Below are 24,111 nucleotides of genomic sequence, written 5' to 3'. Positions count from 1 at the left end.
CTTGAGCTGCATGTTTTTCTTATCAACACGTTCTTGAGAACACCCTGAGTGGATTTTATTTATCTATCCAATACCCAACATAGCCCAACAAAGCGAATCGTTTTGCGCCTTTGCCATAAATCATTTTTAATGATAAATCAATCCACAACATTATCCCCACCGGTATCTTTCCCTTCCAACGCTCATCCGGTATTACACAACATTTTGACATTTTCTCGGTCATTTCTCTTCGTTTCATCGTCTTGGCATTTTTAGTTCCATGCTCGGAACATAGATTAGCGTCCATTTGTTTATCTATTCATGTGCAAACGTAATCTACCATTCGACACGAATCAGAAACAAACAACACAAAAATATCCGAGCCCGAGCAGCACACCTGACATGATTGATTTTTACTAAATTTTACTTTCCTTACGGTTCCTTTGTCGACCGGTGTCTTTAATTACAGATTTGCGTGCGTGGGAAAGGGAGGCTCTTGCTCCGAAGAAAGTTCTCGGAAACGACATTTTCTCACGATCCCGCTGTCAAACGAGGGGCGGGCGAGACTTGGCCCACATCAACCAACGGCAGTTAAAAATGAAGCGGAGAAGCAACTTGCTGGTGGATGAAGAAAAGCAGGCCATGCTTCAACCTAGTGGATTAGATGAAAAGTGATACGAGCGAAAATTGATCTGCTTTATTCGATCCCCAGTGAAGGTGTATCAATTTAAATTATTGCGTTAGTAAAATATTCTAAAGAAACCAACAGTGTTTGTGTGTGAGCGTGTTCTGCGTTGAAGGGTGTGAAATATCATACAAGAAGCATAAAACCATAGCCACTCAAACCGTTGGCAAGTGAAAAATGTTGTCCTAGAAAATGATGAATGAGCTGTAATTGCTTTTGCTGGTAAGTGTTTGCCAGGAACACTAGAGGGAAAATAAGTGCACCTGGTAGTGAAAAGAAGTGTTAAAGTGCTATGTAAAGGAAAAAACTAATGCACCGTTCCATGGAAAAAGAAAATTTCATCAGCAAACCTCGCGGAAAGCGGTGTGTATTGTTCAAGTTTCATGCTGAGTGGAAATAATTTGAAAATTGAGAAAGAAAAGAAGTGAAAAACCAGATCATCTCCCGGAAGTGTAGTGGTGCAGCTGGCACCCGATTGTCGACGATATCGTTTCTGGGCAGTTAGATGTGTTCAAAACAAGTGAATCGTATCCAGGCCACACTTCCCTACGTTCTGTTTCCCTTCACCGGTGGCAGCATTTCTTGGTCCTCCGCTGCTGGTAGCAACACCTAGACAACCGTGAACTACTACCTTTCATACCGGGAGGCGCACCGTGGGCAATTGAGATTCGAAGCCCAGATCGACACCCTTTTCCGCGGAATCAGCACCAGGGTGCCCGGAATAGCGTCGGCCACAATGAACCGGAAGCTGCATCTGCTGGCTGTGCCACTGCTCAGCCTGATGATGGGCTATGTAGGTGAGTATCGCGTTTTGGCGATGGTCGGGCTTCTGTTTCCGTGATTGCTTTTCATTTACCTCTTTTTAGATCCATTTTCCAACCGCGTTGAAGTGGAGTTTTCAGAGTATCATAAATTGCCTCTCGTTTTTTTTAATTTTTCTTCTGAGTCCAATGAAACTGAAAGGTTCAATGTTCCGCGAAAAGGATAGAACAGAGACTGTGAATTCAATTTACTTCTGGGCACTCACGTACAGGAAGCAGCAAAATATTCTGAACTAATCCGGAGATAGTGGTACTATTTCGACATTTCCCCACACAAGCTTTCCAAGGTGGATGTCATTTTCTACGCACAGTGGCTTTAGTGTCCACTCCCTAATGGGGCCTAAGCCAAGGTCAAAAGCTATCGTTATGATGAGAGTTTGGTGATCAAAAGTTGGCCGATTTGTGAAACTTTTACTGAAGACTTCCGCGAACCGAAAGTATTAAGTGGTCCTGGTTAGCTTTAGAAGTCAGAGCTCCCAAGCTCGGTAAATCCGACCAAACGCACCGAATAACTTTTACAACTTTTGTACCTTCACTCTCAACGCAACCCAAATGTCGTTCCGTGTCGTGCGACGTTTAATTTCGATCGTTAGGTCACCGAATGGTTTGTATCTCCCGGAACTCGTTTAACTTCGCCCGCTCAAGCCCTTGGTCGTGGCTGTGACTGTGGCCTAGCAGTGACTTCGTTGGTTTTAGTGAATCCCATCCGTAATCCTGTGGCTAATTCTCCAAAAAGTCGTACGTGTGACGCAGGACATACCTTTCATTAGCATTGCCCTTCGGCAATCCTTTCGCAGCAAGCCGATCGGAACGAACTGCAGAGTTCTCCGTAGAGAGTACACAAACGAGCTTCACAAAGGCACACCTAACTTTCGAGTGGCTTCGAAACTTTATCCACACACACTCACACATACATACACACATCGAAGTGATAGTGAGTGGATAGAAAAGTGAACTCCTTTATCGACTCTACTAATGGACGGTATGGAAATGAAGCATTTTTGTATGTTTAGCGAAGAAGATAAATATGTTTAAACTGTTCGCTTGAGCAAGAGTTTGAATGTTAATTGCAATAACCTTTTAAGTACTTTACAAACATTTGAAAAAAAGCATCGAATAGAGATGATACTGAAACACATCTTTGTCTGATAACTTGATTGAAAATTTGATGAAACAGATGGTGTTTTTCAGGCTTAAAAAATAATAAGGACTGTGCTCATTCCCTTGTCAGTATTACTTTGAATACTCGTTCCGCCAACCTTTTATATCAAAAAACCTGTCAGAAGCTTACGGACAAACGGCTATTTAAATTTCTCTTGGATGTTTTGGCTAGTCCATTAACTTCACTAAGCAAAGAATTATGGGTTTCATTATTGTCTTGTCAATCTGCAATCCACGTATGGTAAAACGTGGTCCATCAAAATGTAGTCAGTATCGTTTCCTTCAGTGTCGAGGAAAGTTACTTGCTCTCTTATCCATAGCGACGAACGGAATCGGTTGGTCTTCTCCTATTCATCATCCTACATTCATGCATGCATGCTGTTCGCACTTTACTTCACACGTCGGTACACACTGTCTGCACGAATCTCGGCAATGGGCTACACACTTCTTCCGAAGGGCTTAATGGACCCTCGTCGAAGGACTAATTGCGCACTTCAGCCCACATACGTTTAATTTACCCTAACTAGCCGGGACGTACTCGTCGACGTCTCTTTTCTGCGTATTGCCTCCGGAGAGAAACCTCTTAACCTATTGCCGTCTTCTGGTAGAATTCCACCCAACCACACTGGCCGTGACCGCGTGCGTTCCCCACTCGACTATATCAATGTTTTCGTAATCTTCCTGCACGTGCTCTTGTGGTGGAGCGGTGCTTATGTGCCGGGAGTGCATATATGCATCCCGTAAGGTGCACTGGTGTCGTTTGCTTTTTGTGCGGCTTTAGCATCGGTTTCAAGAGGGCTCTTACTGCTTCTTGCAGCAGGCAAATCTTGAAAAACCTCCTTCTGAGATCTCGTTTTCTTTGGTCTTTTACCTCCACTCTGCGCAGACCCCTCGAGTCCAAAAATGCCTCCAGGCGGGTGTTTCAGTTAAACACCAGTAAGCAAATCTCAAGTGAGTAGACCAGCGCCGGACGAAGCGTGATGGTAAAAAGTGCTAGGCAACCCTCCTATGTACACTCTTATATTTTACGGCGCATACCCCACTCACATACGCAGGGGCATCAAGCTTCGGTAAAAGAAAAGGACGAAACTTTCCCCGTAAGCCAAGTGAGCCCCTTTCGAGTGGGCAAGAAGGAGTTCTGAAGGAAAACACAAGATAACTGCCCGGTTCTTAAGGCTCTACCTCAGCGAAACCGTTGAGCCACTAGAGCCTGCTTCTTGCGGAGTAATAAAAAAGTTTGCTTGCCTGACCGTTTTTTTTTTTTTTTTTTTTGCAACGCCCTGAGTGTCCTCTAGCTGGAACGGGACACTTTTCAAGCCAGCAATAAACATTGTTGACAGCCACCTCCAAGTGCCATTGTGCTTTTGCGCGGCGCTTAACTCGAAACATTGTTTCCTTCCGGTGATGGAGATGCAGGGGGTGGAAGGGATGACGCAACGAATAAGCTGCAGAGGAGCAATTGGGCACGTAAAGTCGTTTTTGTTCTTCTGCGCCGGATGTACACCATCGTCCAGTCTTTTCCGTGCCAGATCGAGCCAATCCTACAAATTTTTTCAACTTCCTCTTGCATGAAGCTCACTAGAGCTTTTTACACCAGACATCTCTGAAGACGCGTTCATTTGGAAGAGTTTTTCATGGAGCCCAACTCAGTGGAAGCTACATACAATACCATATAAATCTTCACCAAAATAGCACCTCTCCTCATCTCCGTCTTCTGTAGTTCCTTCCCATTTGAACTCTTTTGAGAGCAGCCTATAATATTTTTCGAGAACAGCAATAAACTTGCATTGATGGAAAACTTTCCCAAGCTTCAAGCTCGAACGATGAAACGAGAAAATTTGATTTGTGATCTAAATTATCTCCAGTGCAGACTCGTTCCACTGGACCAAAACCCGGTGCCCAGGCGGGCCAGACAAGCGAACGATTTGGCTAATATCCAAAAAAGGCCTCGAGCAACACAGCTGGTCGGCACAGTGTTGAGCACTCGACATTGAGCCCGTGGGATCTGGCAAAGTGTCGAGTTTCGCAAACTCATTTATGCTTCCACGTTTAGAATTACAGTTACGTTGGCAGAAGTTCAAAGGTATTTCATCAATTTTGCAACGTAATTCAATTTCTAAATATTAGAAATCATTATCAAAAATTTAGCACACGGCTTTATACTTTAGGTTAAGAGAAGGAATGCTTGCAGTTTTTAATGGAAAACGTTGTAAGAAACATTGCAATTAAGTTATTTATAACTTAACTACATTTTAATTTACATTTTCAAGCACAAGAATGATCCACAGACATCTCTCTAACCAATGTCTTAAGCATATTGATTATCTTCTAAGCCAACAGACACCCAAGGCGTGGAGAAATCAATCTTAACCGAGCGTCGAAACGAACGATAAAGGTTCATTTATTAAAGGCTGAGCCGTCTACTATCTTCTGCTTCTTCGAAGAGACATTGAGATGTCTATCCGTCGTTCAATTACGATGTTCCATCAATGCGGCGTCGTCGGGAAGATCGACAGCCGACGCAAAACGATGGTCGGCCCACCACACGCGAATACGGAAACTCGCCCCGGGCAATCAACACGCGGCATAAATTATGCAAACAATTCACAACTCTATCCGCTTCTCATTTGCTTTGAAGGTTCGCGTCGACATCAACATCGTTTAGTCAGTCTATCCGTGCGATCGGTTCGTGGAAAATCTCCTCTCGACGATATCATTTCGCCCCCGTCGATGTCACTGTATCATTCTTTCCGTACCTTCGGTAAGTGATTCGAACTGATGTTGAAGTGTTTCCGAACGCAGGAAAGTCGTCCTTCCGGGGAACATAGCGTGTGCCATGTAAAAAGCTACTCTTGCCGATGCGAAAATCCCGTCAATCAAAACCAGAAACGCACCATACGGGATCGGAAAAAAGGGTGCAAAAAGCTTTTAAGTACGGCACTGAGCGGCTGTCAGCTGGAAACGCGTTGAAAAGATGTTAACGACCGACATTAACTCACCGTCCATCAGCAGCGACTTAGCGTCACGATGGAATCGATTTTCGTCCCCCCTTCGAAACCCTACCCCGAGGGGAGGTTTCCCTTTTGCGAGGCGTCGATGTGAGACCGGTTTCTTTTGATCACCATTTTGCTCGCGGCGATTGCGAGTACAACGCGCCCAAAAATCAATCGAGTGCCCGACCCGTCAACAACAGCTTCAGCTCACTCGAACGAAGCCACTCGCCGGGAGCGAATCCTTTCTCGAGTGGGATGAATTTTCATCCGGCCCCTGGTTGAGACAGCGAGTTAAGCGCAAAATGCACCTCTGGAAGCGACCCTTGTTTCACTGGCTTTTCAAGAACCAACTGAAATGCCGACAAACGAACGAACGAACGAACGAGCGAACCTGGAAATCGATTTTAACTGACCTCTTTTACTATAGCAACGCAAGCAATCCAGGTAACGGGTAGCCTCGGCGGGGTCATGTCTTACAGCACTCGAACAAATCACGGTCATCAACGTTCACCTCATCGAAGGTAACGACAATATTGGTACATACTTCCGACATCGTTACCCGCCGCCCAAACCGGCAATCAACCGGATGAACCGGTTGGTATGTGGACGAAAACATAGATGTGCTGCATAGGCTTCCCTCCCCGCATCGGTTGTCAACAAGGATGTAACAGATGTGTCTTGTTAGTCCTGTTTTGCGCTACTTTGAATCCTCTATTTTTGCGACTTCCTTGTTTTTTCCGTTTTGATTCACTAGTTCAAGCTGTTTCCTCTCTTTTACAGTATTGCTGTCTGTTTAAAGTTACAAGGCTCATAATACGTAAAAACAACCTTGCTCCAATTCGTGTGCCAAAATTTAGGGTAGTAAAGGATAATGGATTTAGATGAATAATTCAATTTAAGTTTGAATTATGTTCACCTTTAGAGAATCGGTTCAAACATTTAGTTAGAATTGTTTTAATTCTCCATTTGAATGTTTGTCATTTAAATTCTTGAATTTGTTCTGAAATTGAATGTTTTTTTTTTCAAGGACTCAAGGAGGAAGAGGTTTTGTTTCTTTTTGTATTCTTCGTCACTATATTGAAATGAAGAAATTGGTTATCTAGCGACTTGTTCTACCTATTTCTGTTCCAATTGTGCGTATAGTTAATACCTTGCCGCTCGATGCGTTCTTTTTCCCTCGTTCGGGAAAAGCAAAAGCACAGAAAAATGCTGAGGTTCGTAGAAACCATGTGCCGCGCAAATACCACCTTCAATGCTGCAGCGTGTTTCCGACATCAAACGCTATTTTCCATTACACATTCCTGCGTCGCTCGCAGGCGGTTTCGCAGAAAATTTGCATACTTTTCGGCAGAAAACTGCTCCCCGTAATGAGACCGGAGCATCAAGCACGAGCTAAAGACTGCGCCACTTATAAGCATCATCGCATCAGCAGTGGCTTCGTGGGGGGGCGAAGTCGGAACCGGAATTTTGCACCATCCCAGGCTTGCTCCACGACTAGAAAACATCTTCCGACGTCAAAGACGGAAACGAAAGAGATAAATTCGAGATAAAACTCGACACTGGAGCATAGCATACCAGCGGCCAACGGTGATAGTAGCAAAACCCCTTTCACCGAGCGTGATTCTCAAGAATTTGTTCCAGAGGCACGGCAGGATGACAGGAATAAATTGTTCCACACACACATACACACACACACACACCGAGGAAGTCACTGCTCTTGGCGCAATTCTCAAGCATCGCTCAAGCAGCAAGAGTCGACGGAAAATGGCCCAGCAACGCGACGTCTCGACGTGTGGAGTTGGATTTCGTTCCGTTAACGCATGGATTGTAATTAAATTAATATTCCTTGGAAGTGCTTGATTCCGCAGGCCCGTGGAACATCCCGACATTGTGCAGCCTGTTTGTCGGCCGGTTCGGTGTTTGCTGATGATAAAGTATTCAAGATAGTACGCCTGCCGACGTTCTCGGGTGCTATTCATATCGCTTCCATTAGCCGAGCATAAGATACGTTACACTTGTATACAGCTTAATGCCATTTCTGGATTACAAATATTTATGGGTGATTGTTTAGTAATGGAAAAAGGGAAGAAAACTAAAAGCATGTAGGGCTGACTACAAATTCACAAGTTAAATGATTCTTTAAAATAAAAGCTTTTGGCAACAGACATCATTTTACCAATTCCGTGACATTGAAGAGCACACAACCAGGAACTAAATACACACCCTTTTTTGGGGTGATTCACCTATCGAGTTCTCAGTGAGTCTTCGTGGAAGGTTTATTTGGCTTTTTAGTTAACCTAACACACCCAAACACTTAGCATGGGTCAAATTATTTCCATTATAATAGCAACAAAATGGAGTTAACAAGCTCCGTGAATTGATTTCTTTACAAAATCGAATTCATAGAAATGCACTGCAAACTAGGTCAGTTGAACAGAACCGAACTCGATCGGTGAAATTGAATTTGTTTGGTCCCGCGCAATCCCTGCTTGGTGTCCCTTTTGGTTTTCTCTGTTTTTTTCTCTCGTTCATTCCTCCATTCCTTCCATTTCACCTTCCCAAAATACAAAGCTTAATTTTCTACAAAGAAAATCTCTACAGAAAACGTAACAGTCAACCCAAGCGCCCCCGAATTATCTGGGAAAATGTTTGTCTAGTCAGTGGCCCGTAACCACAAGGTTCGCATGAGGCAATCGAGAAGAAAAAACATGGTAAACGAAAAGCTTGTCCAATAAATTTGTGGTTACCCGTAACGCAACCCATCAGTAAATGAAAACCGTCTCAAAAATAAAACCGTCTCAATACTTTAATTATCAGACAGTTTTTATAATGGGATCGGAAGATGCTTTTCATGAAAAATGTCCTTGTCTAACCAGTTCCTATTTTAAAGGAAATTACTGATAAGCTATTCTACCGGACTAATCCTGTCCATGTTTCTACATAAGATTGCGGAAACGTTGCTTCGTTCCGCAGTGAAGATACGGTAAAATATTCCCCTTGTATATGCGAAACCTACCCGAAAGACCTTCCTGGAAGCGATGAAATATGCACGGCACATTTAGCAGGAACCTAACACGTGTGTCCACTGGAATGGCCCTGCTTACATTTGACCCGTGATAAAGCAATGCATAGAGCATGAAGCTACACGCTTGATCTGCTCATATAAGGAGACACTATGTAATCTTCTTTTCTTTGAACTGTAAAGTGGCTAGCGATACGATTACCCTTAACTAACGCTTATAATATACCGGAGGACAACACAGTCCACGGTTTGTCGGGGCAAAGCGTGTGGTGTAACGGTATGGATTACGTTCTCTAATACTATTTACGCACAGAGGGTAAATTCTGTATTCCGGTTTTCTCAGCTGAATTATTTATTTTACCTTTTTCTCAAGGAGGGATTCGTGCGAAAGATTTTAGAAGAAGCTTTCCCTTTGGTGCTGTGGTATGTAGCTAAAAATAGCTCCAGGTCGTAAAAATAAACCTTGCATGAAGATGGGTCGGCTGAGAATGTATAATTTATAAGAATCATTCAACCGGTATACCTATATCGCAAGCAAGGGTAGAATTTACTGATTGAGTCCGGGGTGTGAGTTACATAATATTTATAATACAGCACATCTCACGAAGGCTTGCAATTCAGAAACATTTCACGTGCCACAACAAGTTTTCTATAATTGCAATAAAATATTCAAATATCGTATGTCTATTTGCCAAATTCTGGTTAAAAATGAAATTTGGTTTATCATCTAATTTAAAACTCATTTGCATTATTCGTTCCATAATTGCTAACAAACCATATTTTGTTTTTGGGATGGATTTTTGAATCAAAATGTTAATTTAATTCCATGAAATCGTAGAATTTTCATCGCGGTATAGTAAATCAATGCTTATCCCTCGGAAACCTTTGTCTATGGCAATCTCTTTCCCGTATCACCCCTCATTCAAGCGGCAGAACGATTGTTATCTTCTCGCATCCCAACAAAATGATCATAAATCGTTCCATGAAGCGCATGAACAACGATCCAATTTTCTCATTTTCGCAATCCCCAGCTAGGCGAAGGTACTTCTCTGCTGTCACTACTTTCTTGTCACCATTCATATGACCTGCCGACGCAACAATAACATCTTCAAGGCATAAAAACGAGGTCCATCGTGTTTCTCCATCCGAACCTCGCAGTGAATTGGCCTGTACGCTTTGCTTCGCATTCTTTGCTCGCTACATTCATTCCAGGGTGCTCATCATTGCCAAGGACGCAGCGGGATTGCTAAATGGCGCCATGGCACGCTTTTTATTGCCCTTTTAGCACACTGGTTCTTTCCATCCCCGATGTTGTGTTCGGTTTAACTTAACGGCTGGCCGTTAGAATATTTCTCATGCGGTAAAGAAAAGTGTCAATGTTAAACGTGTTTAGTAAAATCCACACCTAAAACGACACACCAGGCGCCTCCATTGTACGATGATGTACCAGGCGTCTCCATTGATCCATGACGTACCAGGCGCCTCCATTTGTTGTTTGCTTCAGGCGATCATCTTTCACATATGTTGTTCTGTATCAATTAAATAAGTTGCAAGATCATAAATATGCAGAAATCACTCTCTTTCTGAAAAAACACCCTTAAACTACCATCGACACGCCTGGGTTCAGCCTACTTATCCGGAAACTTGTAACCATCTTCCCAACACCAGTATAAGTTTAAAGCCCACAAGATTCCACCGAGTTCCCAACGGCCACGTACCAGGCAGAAAGAAGATTGTGAAAAACAAATTTATTTTCTCAGCTCTCTTCCCTATTCGCGATTCGGTCATCTTTTATACCGGATCTTTTGCCTCGCCGGTAGCGGCGACATCAAACGGTTTGTCGCAGTTTTTAAATCACTTCCACTTCCGTGCTGCTTGAGGCACACTTTTCCTTGATCTAGGATATTCACATTTCCCTTTTATTTAAAAAAATAAAAAAAACCGAACAGCAAACATCTGCATTCCTGCCGAGCGTGTAATGCCCACTCACGGGAAAAATAGAACTTTCCGACATAAGATATGAATTGGCACCATTGCAGTGGAGTATTCTCCCACGGTTGCTTCCGCGTTTTCTCTCTACCGCAAAAAGTCTTCACCTTGTGAACCATATTTTCTATCCACTGGCCTGGCGAAGACACGATGTCGCGGCGGGTCGACGAAAGATGTGTGTCAATGTTGACGTCATAATGCCGTACTCCCATCAACCCTTTCAATCACCGTTTCATCCTGCATCAACATGTCGTTTGCTTTCTGTTGACTCCTAATATGTTTTCCCTCTTTGAAAGCTTTTTTGACTCTCCGATGGTAAACTTTCTGTATCTCCCCGCATTTCAATGTGCACTCATGAAATGAGTGACTTCTTTCAAGAGCAGATGGAACCCATTTTCACACCAACAAGATCGGAGAGCGAATACTCTAGAAATCTGAGAGCAAGCATGAGCACAGTAGTAACAAAAAGTACAGGACAGATGAAAAGTTTCAGTTTGCCGGTTATTTGCCAATCTTTACTATTTCAGTACATTCTACCTTCATTTGACTGAATTAAAACTTGTTTGTCATACATCACCAGAAACTCCTTACAACGTTTGTAAATCATGCTGAGAAAGCATTTTTCTTGATTCTTCTGCCTGCGATGGACATTTAATCGATATAAGTACAGTCAGCGCTTGTTACGGTCAATCAAGCAATTACCCCTTTCTTCGCTCTGCATCAAACTTGGCCGTTCCTAGACCACAAACGATCATCCCTTGTTTCTAATATACATAAAGAATAGGTTGATTAGACTTGTCTATCAGTAATTAGCGTATAGATTGAGACAACGACAATGTAACCGAGTAACTTGGAAAACCTATTGTGTGGTGTTCTTATAGACGCTTAAGGGTTTAACCGCAATCCATTTGTTCAGAAAATGGCACCGAAGCATCAATCATTTACCTATCCTGTTTGAGTGGTTTTATTGATTTCAATTGCTTTGGTAAATCAAAACAATTGGTTTGCAATATGATTTCAAAGACAAAAGAAGTAATTAAGATTGATAGATTTGGTTGTAATGTTAGTGGTAGTTTTGGAAAGACGGTTGTAACTATAATAAACCTAATTTCTAACCCGTTTTATTTAGCATAACATCTTAAAGTTGCTCTAAGTTCAAAAGCCAAAAGATAAAATAGGAGATTTTTTTTCTATCGACAATTGCAAACAGAAACTTTGGAAAATTCATTAGGAAAAAAAGTCTGCAGAAAAAAACGGTAAAACATTTACAACGCTTTACAGAACATTGTTAACGATGTGGCTCGCTATGCTAGGACCAACTTAAGACAGTTTTATTATAAGATACAAGATCGATACTGGAAAGGTTTTTCAGGATGTACAACATCCCATTCTACCACGAATCTATTTTCGTGAGAAGAGCTCTAAAAATAATCGAGCTGTATTGGTTTTTCCTAGTGTGATGTCATTCAATGACCTTCATTTTTTACTGTTTTGACCTTCCATGCTCCCGTCATCATGCTAGAGAAGACTATTAACTTTTGGAGAAAGGAAATTTAAAACATTGGGTTTTCTTTCCGCAAAAACTTTGAATGCAGAGAACTGGTTAAATTTCATACATTTATAAAAACCAAAGATGTATTAATTTTTCCCTAAAACAAATGTTAAATAGTTTCTCAAGTCACAAGTTACCAGTTCAGTAGTAAGCGTTAACAATGCATAGCTTTCTTGGTGTAGGGTAGAAATCTAAGCCTCCAGCTGTCATCCTTCCAACATAATACAAATGAGCCGCTTTGCTGCCTCTTAGATCACGCTTCCTCTGAGCGCTTGAGCTCTATAACAAATGTTGCCGTATTTATCACTGCTCCATTAGCTGTCCAACTAGACGGCGCCTCGCCGTGAACCGTCCTATCCATCTGTCCCGCTTCCGGTTTATTATAGCTCGCGTCCTACACTCTCCATCACATCCGCCACATTTGTTTCGGCTCATGGCGCTGCTTGCATAGCTAATATCTCAAATCGCTTACTTTGCCACCTACGCGACCGTCACGTTGCTTCCGGGTTGTAAGCTCCGAGTACTTGCTTACCTTGACCTCCTTGCCAAGGATGTGGTTCCTACTTTGTGAGTGCACAAACTCAGAACTAACTGCGCTTCTTTCTGACATGAACATGCGATTAATTCTGAAAGATTCCTATTCCGAAAACCCCACGTCGGAACGAGATCTAAATCCTAGCTCTACCGATTTATCCTACAAACTTGAATCTCCATTCCAAGCAAGGAAGCAATCGTTCATCAACTTTGTGCCACGCACGTACACTCAACGTATGTTTTTCCCCGTACACTCCTGTTTCTTCACATTTTACCTACCCAACATATCGTGTAGTTCATATTCTAACCCTATGTCTAACCCCATGTCTAACATGACAAAATTGGTACTTCCGGATGGTGAAATTTTCCATGCAAGCTGATCCTCTTCGAATCCCCTGGACTTTTCCGCCAACTACCCCAACTCCATCTCGGGGAAACATAGATTGTTCATCTACCGAACCTCTTAAATATGTCAGCAAAAGTTCATGTCTTTCAAAATCCATGTCAACTCAGAGCAGTGCATTTTAGTCAGAACGTTACTGGATAGTTATAGTACGAAAGCACCGGTGAGGAATATAGCGTAGCCGGGCTCCAAACTTGACCTTCTGCACAACAAATGTTGACAGATGTCAAGAGGCAGATGTCGTTCCGTAAACGGTTGATGCATAGTTCATGGTACGACTTTTCTTGAAAGAATCCCCACAAAAACTTTCCAACAATCTACATGGAAACCTTAAAAAGTTTTCAATTATTATTTTGAAGTTCCCGTCGCGTTTCGCCATCTCTTTCATTGACCGAAACTGCTCAATGTGGCCCTTGCTCGGAAGACATAATTATACAGTAATGATGCTCAAAATTAATCATCATCATTTCCACCGGCTCGAGTCCGTATAATTTTCCCCGGAAAACCACAGCTTTTCCAACCGAATGGTTGGAAGTGAGAACAGCGCAATCTATTTCTTTTTTCCTCGAACTCCGTGATGACACGAACGCCATTAAGGGTGCCGAGAGCTTCGGTGCTATTAATTATCAACGATCTACCAAGGAAGACTTGTCCCATTAATGAGTCGAAACGTTGGGTGCGCGCGCTGGAATGGCTTCCTGGTTCGCGCTGGAACGGTATTTACGGTGCAGAATAATATTCACCGTTTTTAGCACGACCAACTTCCTCCCGATACAACTTTCGCACAAGTTCAATTGCAGTTGCAGTGATTCCTCGATCTGAATCGCTAGCTAAAGGTTGCGGCTACTCAACCGACAAAAATGTCACTGCATACCACCTTGCGATGGAGAAAAGATTTGTTGCTTTTCGCAAAGCACATTGCCAGCGTGGGGTGGAAATATTTTGCCACGATTTTCTCCGAAGTTTACTCCGCATGGGAGCTAGTACAGGTGCACGTTCTGCTCACTTCTACAACAAGTTATCGTAACTGATCGGCTTAGCGGCGCGGTCGAGTCGTCACGGTACAGAGAATTTAATCGTGTCTTTAAAATAACGACCTTTGCAAGCGGCAGCGGAAAATGTGCAGCCCAGGTGGATGAAAAGAATCCGATTTTTCCAACCGTTTCTCATTCCTTCCTTACCCGAACATTAAATAAACCTTCCTATCACGTATTGCTTCTCCCGTGCTAATGCAAACACACTTATGGAAGACTCTTTCTAAGGCCCCCGGTTCATCTTTCTGTTGTTTTCTTCTTTTCCAACTCCCCTTTCCAGCTAGCTTAGAAGAGGATTGTGTCGACTTCCAGGGAAACTCGGTCGCACACGGTCTACTCTACGTACCTGGACCGGGCGTGTGCAGCCTGTGCGTCTGCTACCACTCGGAGCCGCTCTGGTGCAAAGCAATCTACTGTGATCCTCCTTATGTAAGTATTGGAATAGGCCAACACTCGTTCACAGGATTGTCCCAACGACTGCAATCATTCCAGCAAACATATCCTGAGCAAAAGTTTCGATCAGCTTCAATAAACACTAGGAAATAGGTTGTTACATGCAGCACCGTAGTGCTTTTATTTTTTCGTTATAAATAAATTCATTCAATTTGATTTTATCAGCCGTTGGCACTTATTTTTGCCTGATTTGCACCAGATTTTGAATTTTGGGTTTCCCTCTAACTCATCTGAGTTTGTCTCGTGATCATCTGGTTTAATCTCCTGATTTAAATTGTATCCCTATCTGAAACTTGCTAATTTTACATGAATAATAAGATAAACCTTATTGTTTATACGAAAAATAGTATTATAGTGATCTACAAAAAGAAAACTATGAAACAATTTCAAAACATTGAGTATATTTGCCAATACTTGAAAAATATACAGCAACAATTTTTAACAAACAAAACAAGCGACCTTTAACAGTTCTAGAAATATATTAATACCCTCAAACTCACAGCCTCTGTGCAAATTTCTAAATACGCAAACAAAAATAGTGTCGGAAAATCGGTAGAAAATACACGGTATTTGCCACAAGTTAGTTTTTAAAAATACTTTAAAATGCTTGTCGTGTTAAAAAAACCGCTTAACCATTGTTTCAAAAATGATTGCGTTTGGTTAAACGAAACACATTCCAATCTATTTGAATTATCGAGTGAAACTCATGCATTTCAACAGCCGATATGTTTGCGTAATGAAGTAACTGGTCGAATCATGCATATGGAATCGGTTTTCGTAATGTGGCCGCAAACGAAAGCGATCGCCCTCCATTTTGACGTTTTATCACCGACGTGCACCACATTCCGTATAACCATTTCGGAATGGTTTCCATTTGGCTGCTAATTAAAGGCAAACATTTCCATTCGAGTGCAACAGTTCGCATCGATTGCATTTTAGATAATAAAAGCATTGTCGGTCCTGCTGGTCTGGTGCCTGCTGGAGGATCAACCAATCCTCTACACCCAACTGGTATGCGGTACAGTAAATGTAATGAAATTCCTTCCCCAATTCATCCCCGTCCGGGGGCGGTGGAGGCGTGTTCCGAAACCCGGATATCGATTTGCATACCATTTCTTTTCGCTACCGAAGCCGGAGATCGATAAAACGTTAGCCCGGCTGGTTATATTTTTCCGTAGCGCCAAACCGACTAGCACAAGGGAACGGGAGGAAAACAACACCGTGATTTACGATGGCGCTCAAATGGTCCGTAAAAAAATCACATAGGCGGTGGAAGACTGTGTCGGTGGACGAAACCCGGCGCACAGCCCAGCATACGTCAATTGTAAACCGATGTTGCTGAATTTATGATTCCGCGGAAATATGGTGGCTCGTAAAATTATGCATACATTTTTAATGGCACTCTCAGCCGCATGGCGCACCGAGTGGAGAGGAAATTGAAATTATATTACGTTCACTTAGCGTGCCGTTACTTCGCGCACCAATTGGAAGCCACTCCACAACACACTAATTTAAGCAAGTGGAAACCATGTCGTACCAGATGTTCGGGAAATCCCATCGGTAAGGTACGCAGTGGAGCGAAAATTAATCTCCCTGGCTTGAAAACCTGACGGAAATCAAAAATGAATGTGTGTTCTTGTTTTTGTTTCATGAACGTTAAAAATCAGCATTTTATCCAAACAGAACCATCCCAAATGCCAGTTCGTGCAACCTTTGGGAATCTTTCAAAATTCAACGAAAGCCCAATCAGATACACGCTGGAGAATAAACAGTACTGCTTACGGTTGGAAACTGATGGTTCCTTTTGCACTCATCTTCCGAACGCTTTCTTTTACGTTCACTACCGAAGGACTGGAATAAAACAAACAAACTTTCTAATATGATTCCCCAATTAGCATATCGTAAGCTATGTTCCCATTATTCACCCCATTCTTCAGGCTCTTTGGACCGCCTTTTTAGCCCTCAGGGTGCGTAGGACAGAGCTTAAAAACTATTGAAACCACACTTCAAGGTCACGATGCGGTGAGTTTTGTGTAAAAAAGTTTTTTAGTGGTAGCAGTTAAGGTTTTACATTTTTGAGTTCACTTTTCGTTTCGTTTGTGACGTTCTAATTAAAAATGTAAATTACCCGTAATACAACTCACTCAGCGCCTGTCAATGTTTATTTAGAGTTGTTCGTAATGAAGGCTTAAGGAAGAGAGTCACTGCGGGTTGTCTGATTGCAAACTATTGATAAAGCTAATTTGGACTCGCTTCAGAATTCGAACGAAAGCCGAACACGTGAAACGTAGAAAATGATTCCCGGACCCATTACCTTAGTTCCTTTTTTGTAGAGATTAGCAATGCCGTCGCACAAGTTAAAAATAAAGTACGGAAAAGTTGAGCACAATAAATACTTGACAAAGAGAGTTGAAACAAAACGCATTTTTAATGCAATGAAGAAAAGTGTAAAATTGAGAGGAAATTGTTCACCATCCGTCTCAACTTCTGCCGAACGAACGAGAGTACCTTCAAACTGGTCCCAATTGTCAATTTGTTGTAAAACAAACAGCTTTGTTCGTTCTCAAGCACTTCACTCTGTTTGGAGCATAAAGAAAAAAGACGCTCGAAACACTCTGAACAATCTGAATGCACAGCTGCACCGTGCGGAAAAACCGTACGGTCCAACGCACGGTAAACGTAACTTTTTTTTACCATAGCTCACCTTCGGGACATTTATAAAAACCAACCACGCTGACTCGGTGGACCCATGAGTGTTTCACATTTTCTGCAAACATTCAAAGATTTTACGGGATTTACTCTGTCTTGTTTTGTTTCCTTTTTCCGTGTTTTGTTTTAGCTGAAAGCATTGCCTACAATAGCTCGCGCGACAACGGCCATCGTAGCTCTTGCTGGGTAGACCGGACAACCATAGTGACGTAATGAAAAACGTCCCAATATGTGCCGGTAGTGGCATGCGTTTTCCCTTTTCTGATGGATGCATTTTTTATTTCTTTTCGTTCTTCTGAAAACGTTCAAACACTAGGCGCCTCCATCAAAACTAAGCAGTTGTAGTGAACGCAACGAGATGGTATAATTTTGCTTGTTTTTCTGTAAATTTTGCTCTAATATATAAACGTTTATTAAATACTTTCTACGACAAGTATTAGAAACGAAAGGTGTATGGTTTGGAACCAAGAATACAGCTTTAAATACTAAAATAATCAATTGATTTTATATATTTTCGTACTCTCGGTATGATTATTATATCATGCCCCTGACAAACACGAGCCTAGAAACCTCAGCACTTTATCATTCATTGTAGCATTAGTTGATCCCTCTATCTATAAATGTTATGTAGATATTGCTGGTCACCTTCATCATATATCCTGTAATATCCTCATTCCCTCAGCGACCACCGGTGTAACTTCAAATGCATAAAAGGATAAATTGCATGCCATGCTCGTTATCCCCTGTAGCGTTAGCCTCTGAATGCAACGATTCATGAAAGAGAATGGGCGATCAAAGCATTCTGCAAACCGCTCCATTCATCTAGTTGCACCTGAAGGGATCGGATTGGCACGAGAAGAGCTACATAATCTCGCCATCATCTTGTCCCCGATTCCACTCTGGAACGGAGATACGTGCACCCACACACAGCCAACGGTGCGTATCGGAAACGATGGAATCACCGTTTTAGATCCACCGTCAACACCGTCAGCATCCGGAAGAGCATGTAAAACAGCGACGGAATGCACAACTTCTTTGACGCGCTTCTTGTGCAGTCTAGGACTTCATCAAAGTTTGCCTTGGGTCGGCAAACACCTGCACTGCAAACTTCGGTGCTCGTTGTGGCCACATGAAATTGATTTACCACCTGACCAATGAGACCTTTTCGCTCGAGGGCATGGACAAGAGGTTTCTGAAAATTCAGGAAATGATTTAATCAGAATTTTATATTTAAAACCTAATTTAATTAAAACTAGCTGTTGTTGTTATCATACAAAGAATTTGTTTTGGTGCTTTCGTTGGTGGAATTTATTTTCACACGTTCTCAGAAATTAGTAATCATAGATTATTCATACTTTTCTCAACAATTCTCACAATCCAACAACCATTTCAATCGAAACTATCTGAATTGTCAGATCCGTTTTACAGCCAAGCATACTTCTCGGAAGGAAAAAGTGCAGCTTCTGGATATAGATTTCACTTGCCGCATTCACTTCTGACAGCGGAAAACACGGCACGCTAACTCTGGCTGTTTGTTGATTTTTTCCAACTTGTTGCTCGTTTCACACAAAAAAAAGTCCCCGCTGCATGCATTGTGGCAGCATACAAATGCAAACCTTCCACACCCCTAGCCCCGCCGGGAATCCCAGCCATATTTTCCAACTCTCACGATACGAACAATATTTATAACCGGCGAATCGATGGAAAACTGCAGTGATGCATTGGCTTTGTACATTCCGTTCTCGTTATCGGAACAGCTCTTTCCCGGTGGACTTTCTCGTCGTGGTAACTTTTCCAACCGGAGACAGAATGGCTGGAAAGGAAAGTTTGTTTTCGAGAAGAAAAAACAGTCGTTTGTTATTTGCGCGCTGCTAGATTGCACACGTTTGAAAAATATTCCAGCGAGGGAACTGGCGTTTCACTTCGATCTAACTTGACCCGATGCAATTTTGAAGGCATCCGCGCACCGCAAAGCTTACGGGAAGTTTTTTTGTGAAGAACAATCAAATACTTTCCAGCCAAACTTTCCACTATTTCCATCCTACAACTAGTTTTTTTCGTGCCCTTTCCTTCGTGAGTTTGTACCAATTTGTGTCCATTTTATATGATATGCTGGGTCGCTCAGCGTTTGCAGTATTTTTTGTGCTTCCTTATTTGTCCGTTGTAATGGACAGATCAAATTAAATAGCCCCATTCTGCCGTAAATGACTGGTGCTTCGTATGTTATCCACGTGAGTTCGCAGGGCTATTATTAACGGATCCCGTTTCAAGCATCACTTTTCAATGGAAGCTATCGGGTACCACAGAAACTCCAGTTCGCTAATGGACCGTTTCGTCGATGACGATAATTATCCTAAAGATAAATTAAACTGAAACGAATGCCATAAAATGAAGACCACGATAAATTGCGTGCAATCGGATACAGCACGGTATTACAGTGATAAAATTACACTATAGTGTAGTTGGAAACATGTGTAGTCTAATAAAAAATAAAACAAACAGTCTTTACAAACCAAAACTCTTCTTTGAGAAAGTATATCAAATATGATTCTCCACCGAAGTACCACAGTGTGTAATCAATTCAATTTCGTAGAAAAATACTGCTTTTCTTTCATTCCATTTCAATTAATTACTCGCCACAGCATCGTCAGGACTCTCGGAGTCCATCAATATGACGTGATCAAGAGTCTGCAAGGCGGGAAATAGGAAATAGCAACGCCATTAGTTGTAATCAACTTGCAGCACGCATGTTCCTATATTCGTGGTATTTCTCACAATCGCTCGGCAACATACTCACGCGCTCTGTTGATAACCAAACGGAATAAAGATCACATACCAACCAGGAGGAGCCTCTCGAAAAGATTCCCGCACGGAATGAATTGCCAATTACCTTTATTAAGATAGTGTTGTGGGCTAAAAATAGAACCCGGGCGCGTTTTCTCCATTTTCCCGATTGGAAGTGGGTTGTTCGGGTTGCTTCCCCTTCCCCTCATCGTCCCAGAGTAATATTGCTTCTAGCGATTCAACGATGCTGCCACAACGAGATTCAATAGATTGAACACACATTTGATGGGAAATCATGGCTGGTGAATGAAAGAGGTTGCCTTAGGGCAAACGGCTGATTTCAATGCAATCTTTATGCTATTCGATGAATACCAAATTTTTCGGATTCCGTCAACGTGCTCGGGAGATAGAAGTTAATGGTAAGAATCACAAAGAAGTACAGCAGAAGACGGATGGCGTACAAGCTTTCTAGAAAGAAAGTGAGTAACTCCAGTCATATGTGAATAGAATAAAGCGAACAATGGCCATGTGGGGTTTTGGGGTAAAGTTCATGACAGTAGAAGTATTCTAGAAGTTTACACAGCTAACAAGCCCGTATGATTTCCCACTTTTTAAATAGCGTTTCTGTGTGCACTATAAATATATTGTGTTATAGCTTTATATACGAAAAACATTAAACAATTCAATAATAAACTTCGATCATTGCATCTCCGACAATCATACTGTTATCAGAGTTACCGGTATAAACTCGTGCTAATTTGATAGAGCACTCTTTGCACAATTCTTTATTTTTTACTCCGTTTTACCCAGTAAAGCTTGATTAGTTCATAATGCATTGAGAATACTTTCTCAACAACCACGATAAAGCTTCTGCCATTTCCCATCTGCGACTTTCACTCCCGGGAAGGATTGTTTTGTTGGAAGAAAAGAATGATTTCTCACGAGCCACGGTTGGGAGCACGAGAAAACATTTTCTAGCGATTCTTTTAACCCCGTTTTCGCTTATGCCACCGTCATGCACACCAACGTGCCCGCATAATCTTATCACAGGCCAATCAAACAACATGCAAATGCAATTTTCCACCAGTTCCCGCAGCGAACGAAACCAGCGTGCGCAATAAACAAATCTTCCTCTCCACCACCACCATGGCGCTACTCAATTATCCACCAACCCGACGGTTGTCATTTCAACCGGAAGTACGGAAGCACACCGAAGGTCGCTCGGGAAAAATAAATGGTCGAAACATCGTTCCGTTGCTCGGGCCCATGCTCGTGAAACCTGTCGGATTGCGCGGGCAATTACTGCTAATCAAATTCTTCTCCACTAATTTGCCGCCGTCTTGCACGCCGCGGGTGGGCCGTCCGTTCGTTCGTTCGGTTTTGCAAGAAAATCATTCACCTGACGCATAATGTTCGCTCCCGGAGCTGCCCCGGTGCGTTCGTCGATTGCGGGCGCAACTTGTTTTCCGGTGGGCGTCGGCGGCTTTCAGAAAATCGACAGTATCAAGCGGCGTGGAAATGATTTGCTTTCACCATGCCAGACACGATCGGGAGGCATCTGGGCGATGCGTTGTTGATTCATTCGGATTGGTTTGAATAACTTCGAGCGAGCGGAAAGGAGGCTTGAGAAACAATTACTCTGACGGGCTTTTTTCTGCTCCGGTGACGTTCGTTCCGCGCCAAGGTGGGTGCCGGAATTTAACCGGAAAAACCTGAGCTTTTCGAAGAACGACTCATATTTTATCACCAATGATCCAAATAATACACCATTATAAGTATGAAATTAGGTAATTTAATAATCCATTGGATTAATCCACTCTTTGTTTTTTCCTTGCAGTTCTGTAAAAAGTTTCGCGTAGGCGAACGATGCTGTGAATTTGAATGTCTAGATCCCCCCGGAGAGGACGAGATGTATCAGGTAAGACTGAACTTAAAGCACAGTACCGAAGTGATGCATAGAAATACTTTCCTCCAGCTTCCAGCCGTTTAAAGATCCACATACGGGCTCAACATTCTTGCTAGCCCTTTTCGTTCTCATTTTAATAGTCAAAAGGAATCATTTTCCACGCCACATTGTAACGTGAGCATGCTGCGGAAAACCACCGCATTCCATTTACCAAAAACCACACGTAGTAAAAACCCCCACTCCCGTACCGTCGTAGCTCAGGCACGATAAAGGATTCATTGAAATCCGTTACTTCATCATTCATTCGTGTGAATTTTCATTTTATCTTTGGTTTTCCTGGAGGTAGTTTATTGATAGAAAAGAGCAAACAGGGCGTTCGGTTGGGGGCGTGAAATGGAAGCTTCCATGTAAATCATTCCACCGTTAGCAAGATTTATTACGGTTTAAAAAATGCTTTAATTGATGAGGTGATGGAAGAGCGTAGAACAAAAGATCTGAAAGATCGCTATCGTACTGGTTTGCACAAAGTACATTCAGATGATTATCCTTTATTGACTGGTTAACGAGAAGTAGAAAAAAAGACGTGACGTTGCCACTCAAATTCCCGTCGTTAGATAATCGCACATTATCATACTTCGATTGCCCTTTTTTATGCGAGACGTTGCTTCCACTCGCTTCAAGGAGTGGTCTACCGATCCGATAATGCATATAAAGCCTGTCTCATAGTAAATTGAGCCAAAGAAAGCGCGCTACTGTGGCGCCTCTAGTAGCGTCAGCCGGAAACGAATATTTTTAGTAGTATTAGTGAATAGTAACAATGAAGTTGTGCAAGTTTCAGACCAGTACTATTGTTTTTCGCTAAATGCCGTATAATGGAAATTGAACGACCAAAAATAAATCCGCACAAAATACTATAGCACCAAGGCAACTGAGCAAATTGAATATACCGGGAACCCATTAAAATAAAAAACAAAAAAATGACAAATATTTTTCTTTTGTACAGTTTTACATGAGGTTTGTTATAAAAATATGTTTTTACTATTTACGTGTTCCCTGTTTTTTTAAATATACGTATTTTGTTTTTGTTTCCTGCATTAACACCCATGTCGTGGAATGGGACACCGTTTTCGCAACCTCCGTTCACTTCCTCTTGCCAAGAACATCTCTAACTGTTCCAACACTTCGTCTAAAATGAAGCATTGTGATTGCCCAAAGTTTTTCGATGGGGCGAAACTCTGGGAAATTTGGTTTTGGTACCAAATGATCTTATTGGCCCAGTACCACTCCAAGACAACCTTGGAATAATGGCAGGTCGAAAAATCGGCTAAAAAAAGTACGTGAATTTATAAGAACAGGGAACACGCAAAAAGTAAAAACCTATTTTTATAACAACCCTTATGTATAACTGTACAAAAGAAAAATACTTGAAATTTTTCTTTGCTTTGATTATGGATTCCAGGCCTTGTCAATCTGTCCACCGACGCTCCTGTTTTTTGTGCGGGCTCAGTTCTGACAGTTCAATTTCCATTTTACGGCATTTCGCGAAAAAAAATATTACAGGTCTGAAACTTTCACAACTTCATTGTTACTATTCACTAATACTACTAAAAATATTAGTTTTCTGCTGACGCCACTAGAGGCGCTACAGTAGCGCGCTTTCTTTGGCTCAATTTACTATGAGACAGGCTTTATTTTTCTTCCTCACGTCCCGTTCTCTTTCTCTCTATTTCAGGCCCGGCTCCGGAAGCGGGCGGAGATCCTGGCCGGAAACGGCGCCAGTCCCCCGTTATGGTCCGGCAACGGGCTGTGGTCACCGGTGAGCAGAGTCGTGTCCGGCGGGGTGCTGCTGGTGGCGTTAGTGAATAGTGTTCGGCAAAGGATGCTGCTGCTTCCCTCATAGCTTTACTGAAGGTACTGCTCCGCTTTACCATCGTTCCTCTGTTGTGCAGCAGCGTCATAACACACCGCGTGATGCGTGCGGACGAAGCGACTGCTACCACTACTACTAGCGGGGGCCAAGAGCCGGCCCTACCTTTGACTAAGTGAGCGAATGTTATAGGATATCTAAATGCCGCATACCGGATCA

At 42.4% G+C, this 24,111-nt stretch overlaps 1 protein-coding gene across 1 annotated transcript; it reads left to right on the top strand.

Annotated features, from left to right (window-relative positions):
• Nucleotides 1-1,400: 1,400 nt before the first annotated feature.
• On the top strand, nucleotides 1,401-23,925 carry LOC131288666 (integral membrane protein DGCR2/IDD-like). Its single transcript, XM_058317825.1, has 4 exons — nucleotides 1,401-1,461; nucleotides 14,454-14,602; nucleotides 21,957-22,037; nucleotides 23,758-23,925. Exons 1-4 carry the CDS (start codon nucleotides 1,401-1,403, stop codon nucleotides 23,923-23,925), a joined length of 459 nt encoding a protein of 152 aa, XP_058173808.1.
• Nucleotides 23,926-24,111: the final 186 nt, after the last annotated feature.

The sequence above is a fragment of the Anopheles ziemanni genome, chromosome 3, assembly GCF_943734765.1.
Source record: "Anopheles ziemanni chromosome 3, idAnoZiCoDA_A2_x.2, whole genome shotgun sequence".
NCBI classification, from domain to species: Eukaryota; Metazoa; Arthropoda; class Insecta; order Diptera; family Culicidae; genus Anopheles; species Anopheles ziemanni.
Note: the sequence above shows the minus strand (reverse complement) of the source record. Positions and strands in the feature narration are given on the sequence as shown.

What these genes read in the sequence shown, in the direction of transcription:
- LOC131288666 (XM_058317825.1), top strand. Translation starts at nt 1,401, where the DNA reads ATGAACCGGAAGCTGCATCTGCTGGCTGTGCCACTGCTCAGCCTGATG. An exon ending in CCTGATGATGGGCTATGTAG is followed by an intron (nt 1,462 to 14,453) that starts GTGAGTATCGCG and finishes TCCCCTTTCCAG; the next exon opens with CTAGCTTAGAAGAGGATTGT. An exon ending in GAGAGGACGAGATGTATCAG is followed by an intron (nt 22,038 to 23,757) that starts GTAAGACTGAAC and finishes TCTCTATTTCAG; the next exon opens with GCCCGGCTCCGGAAGCGGGC.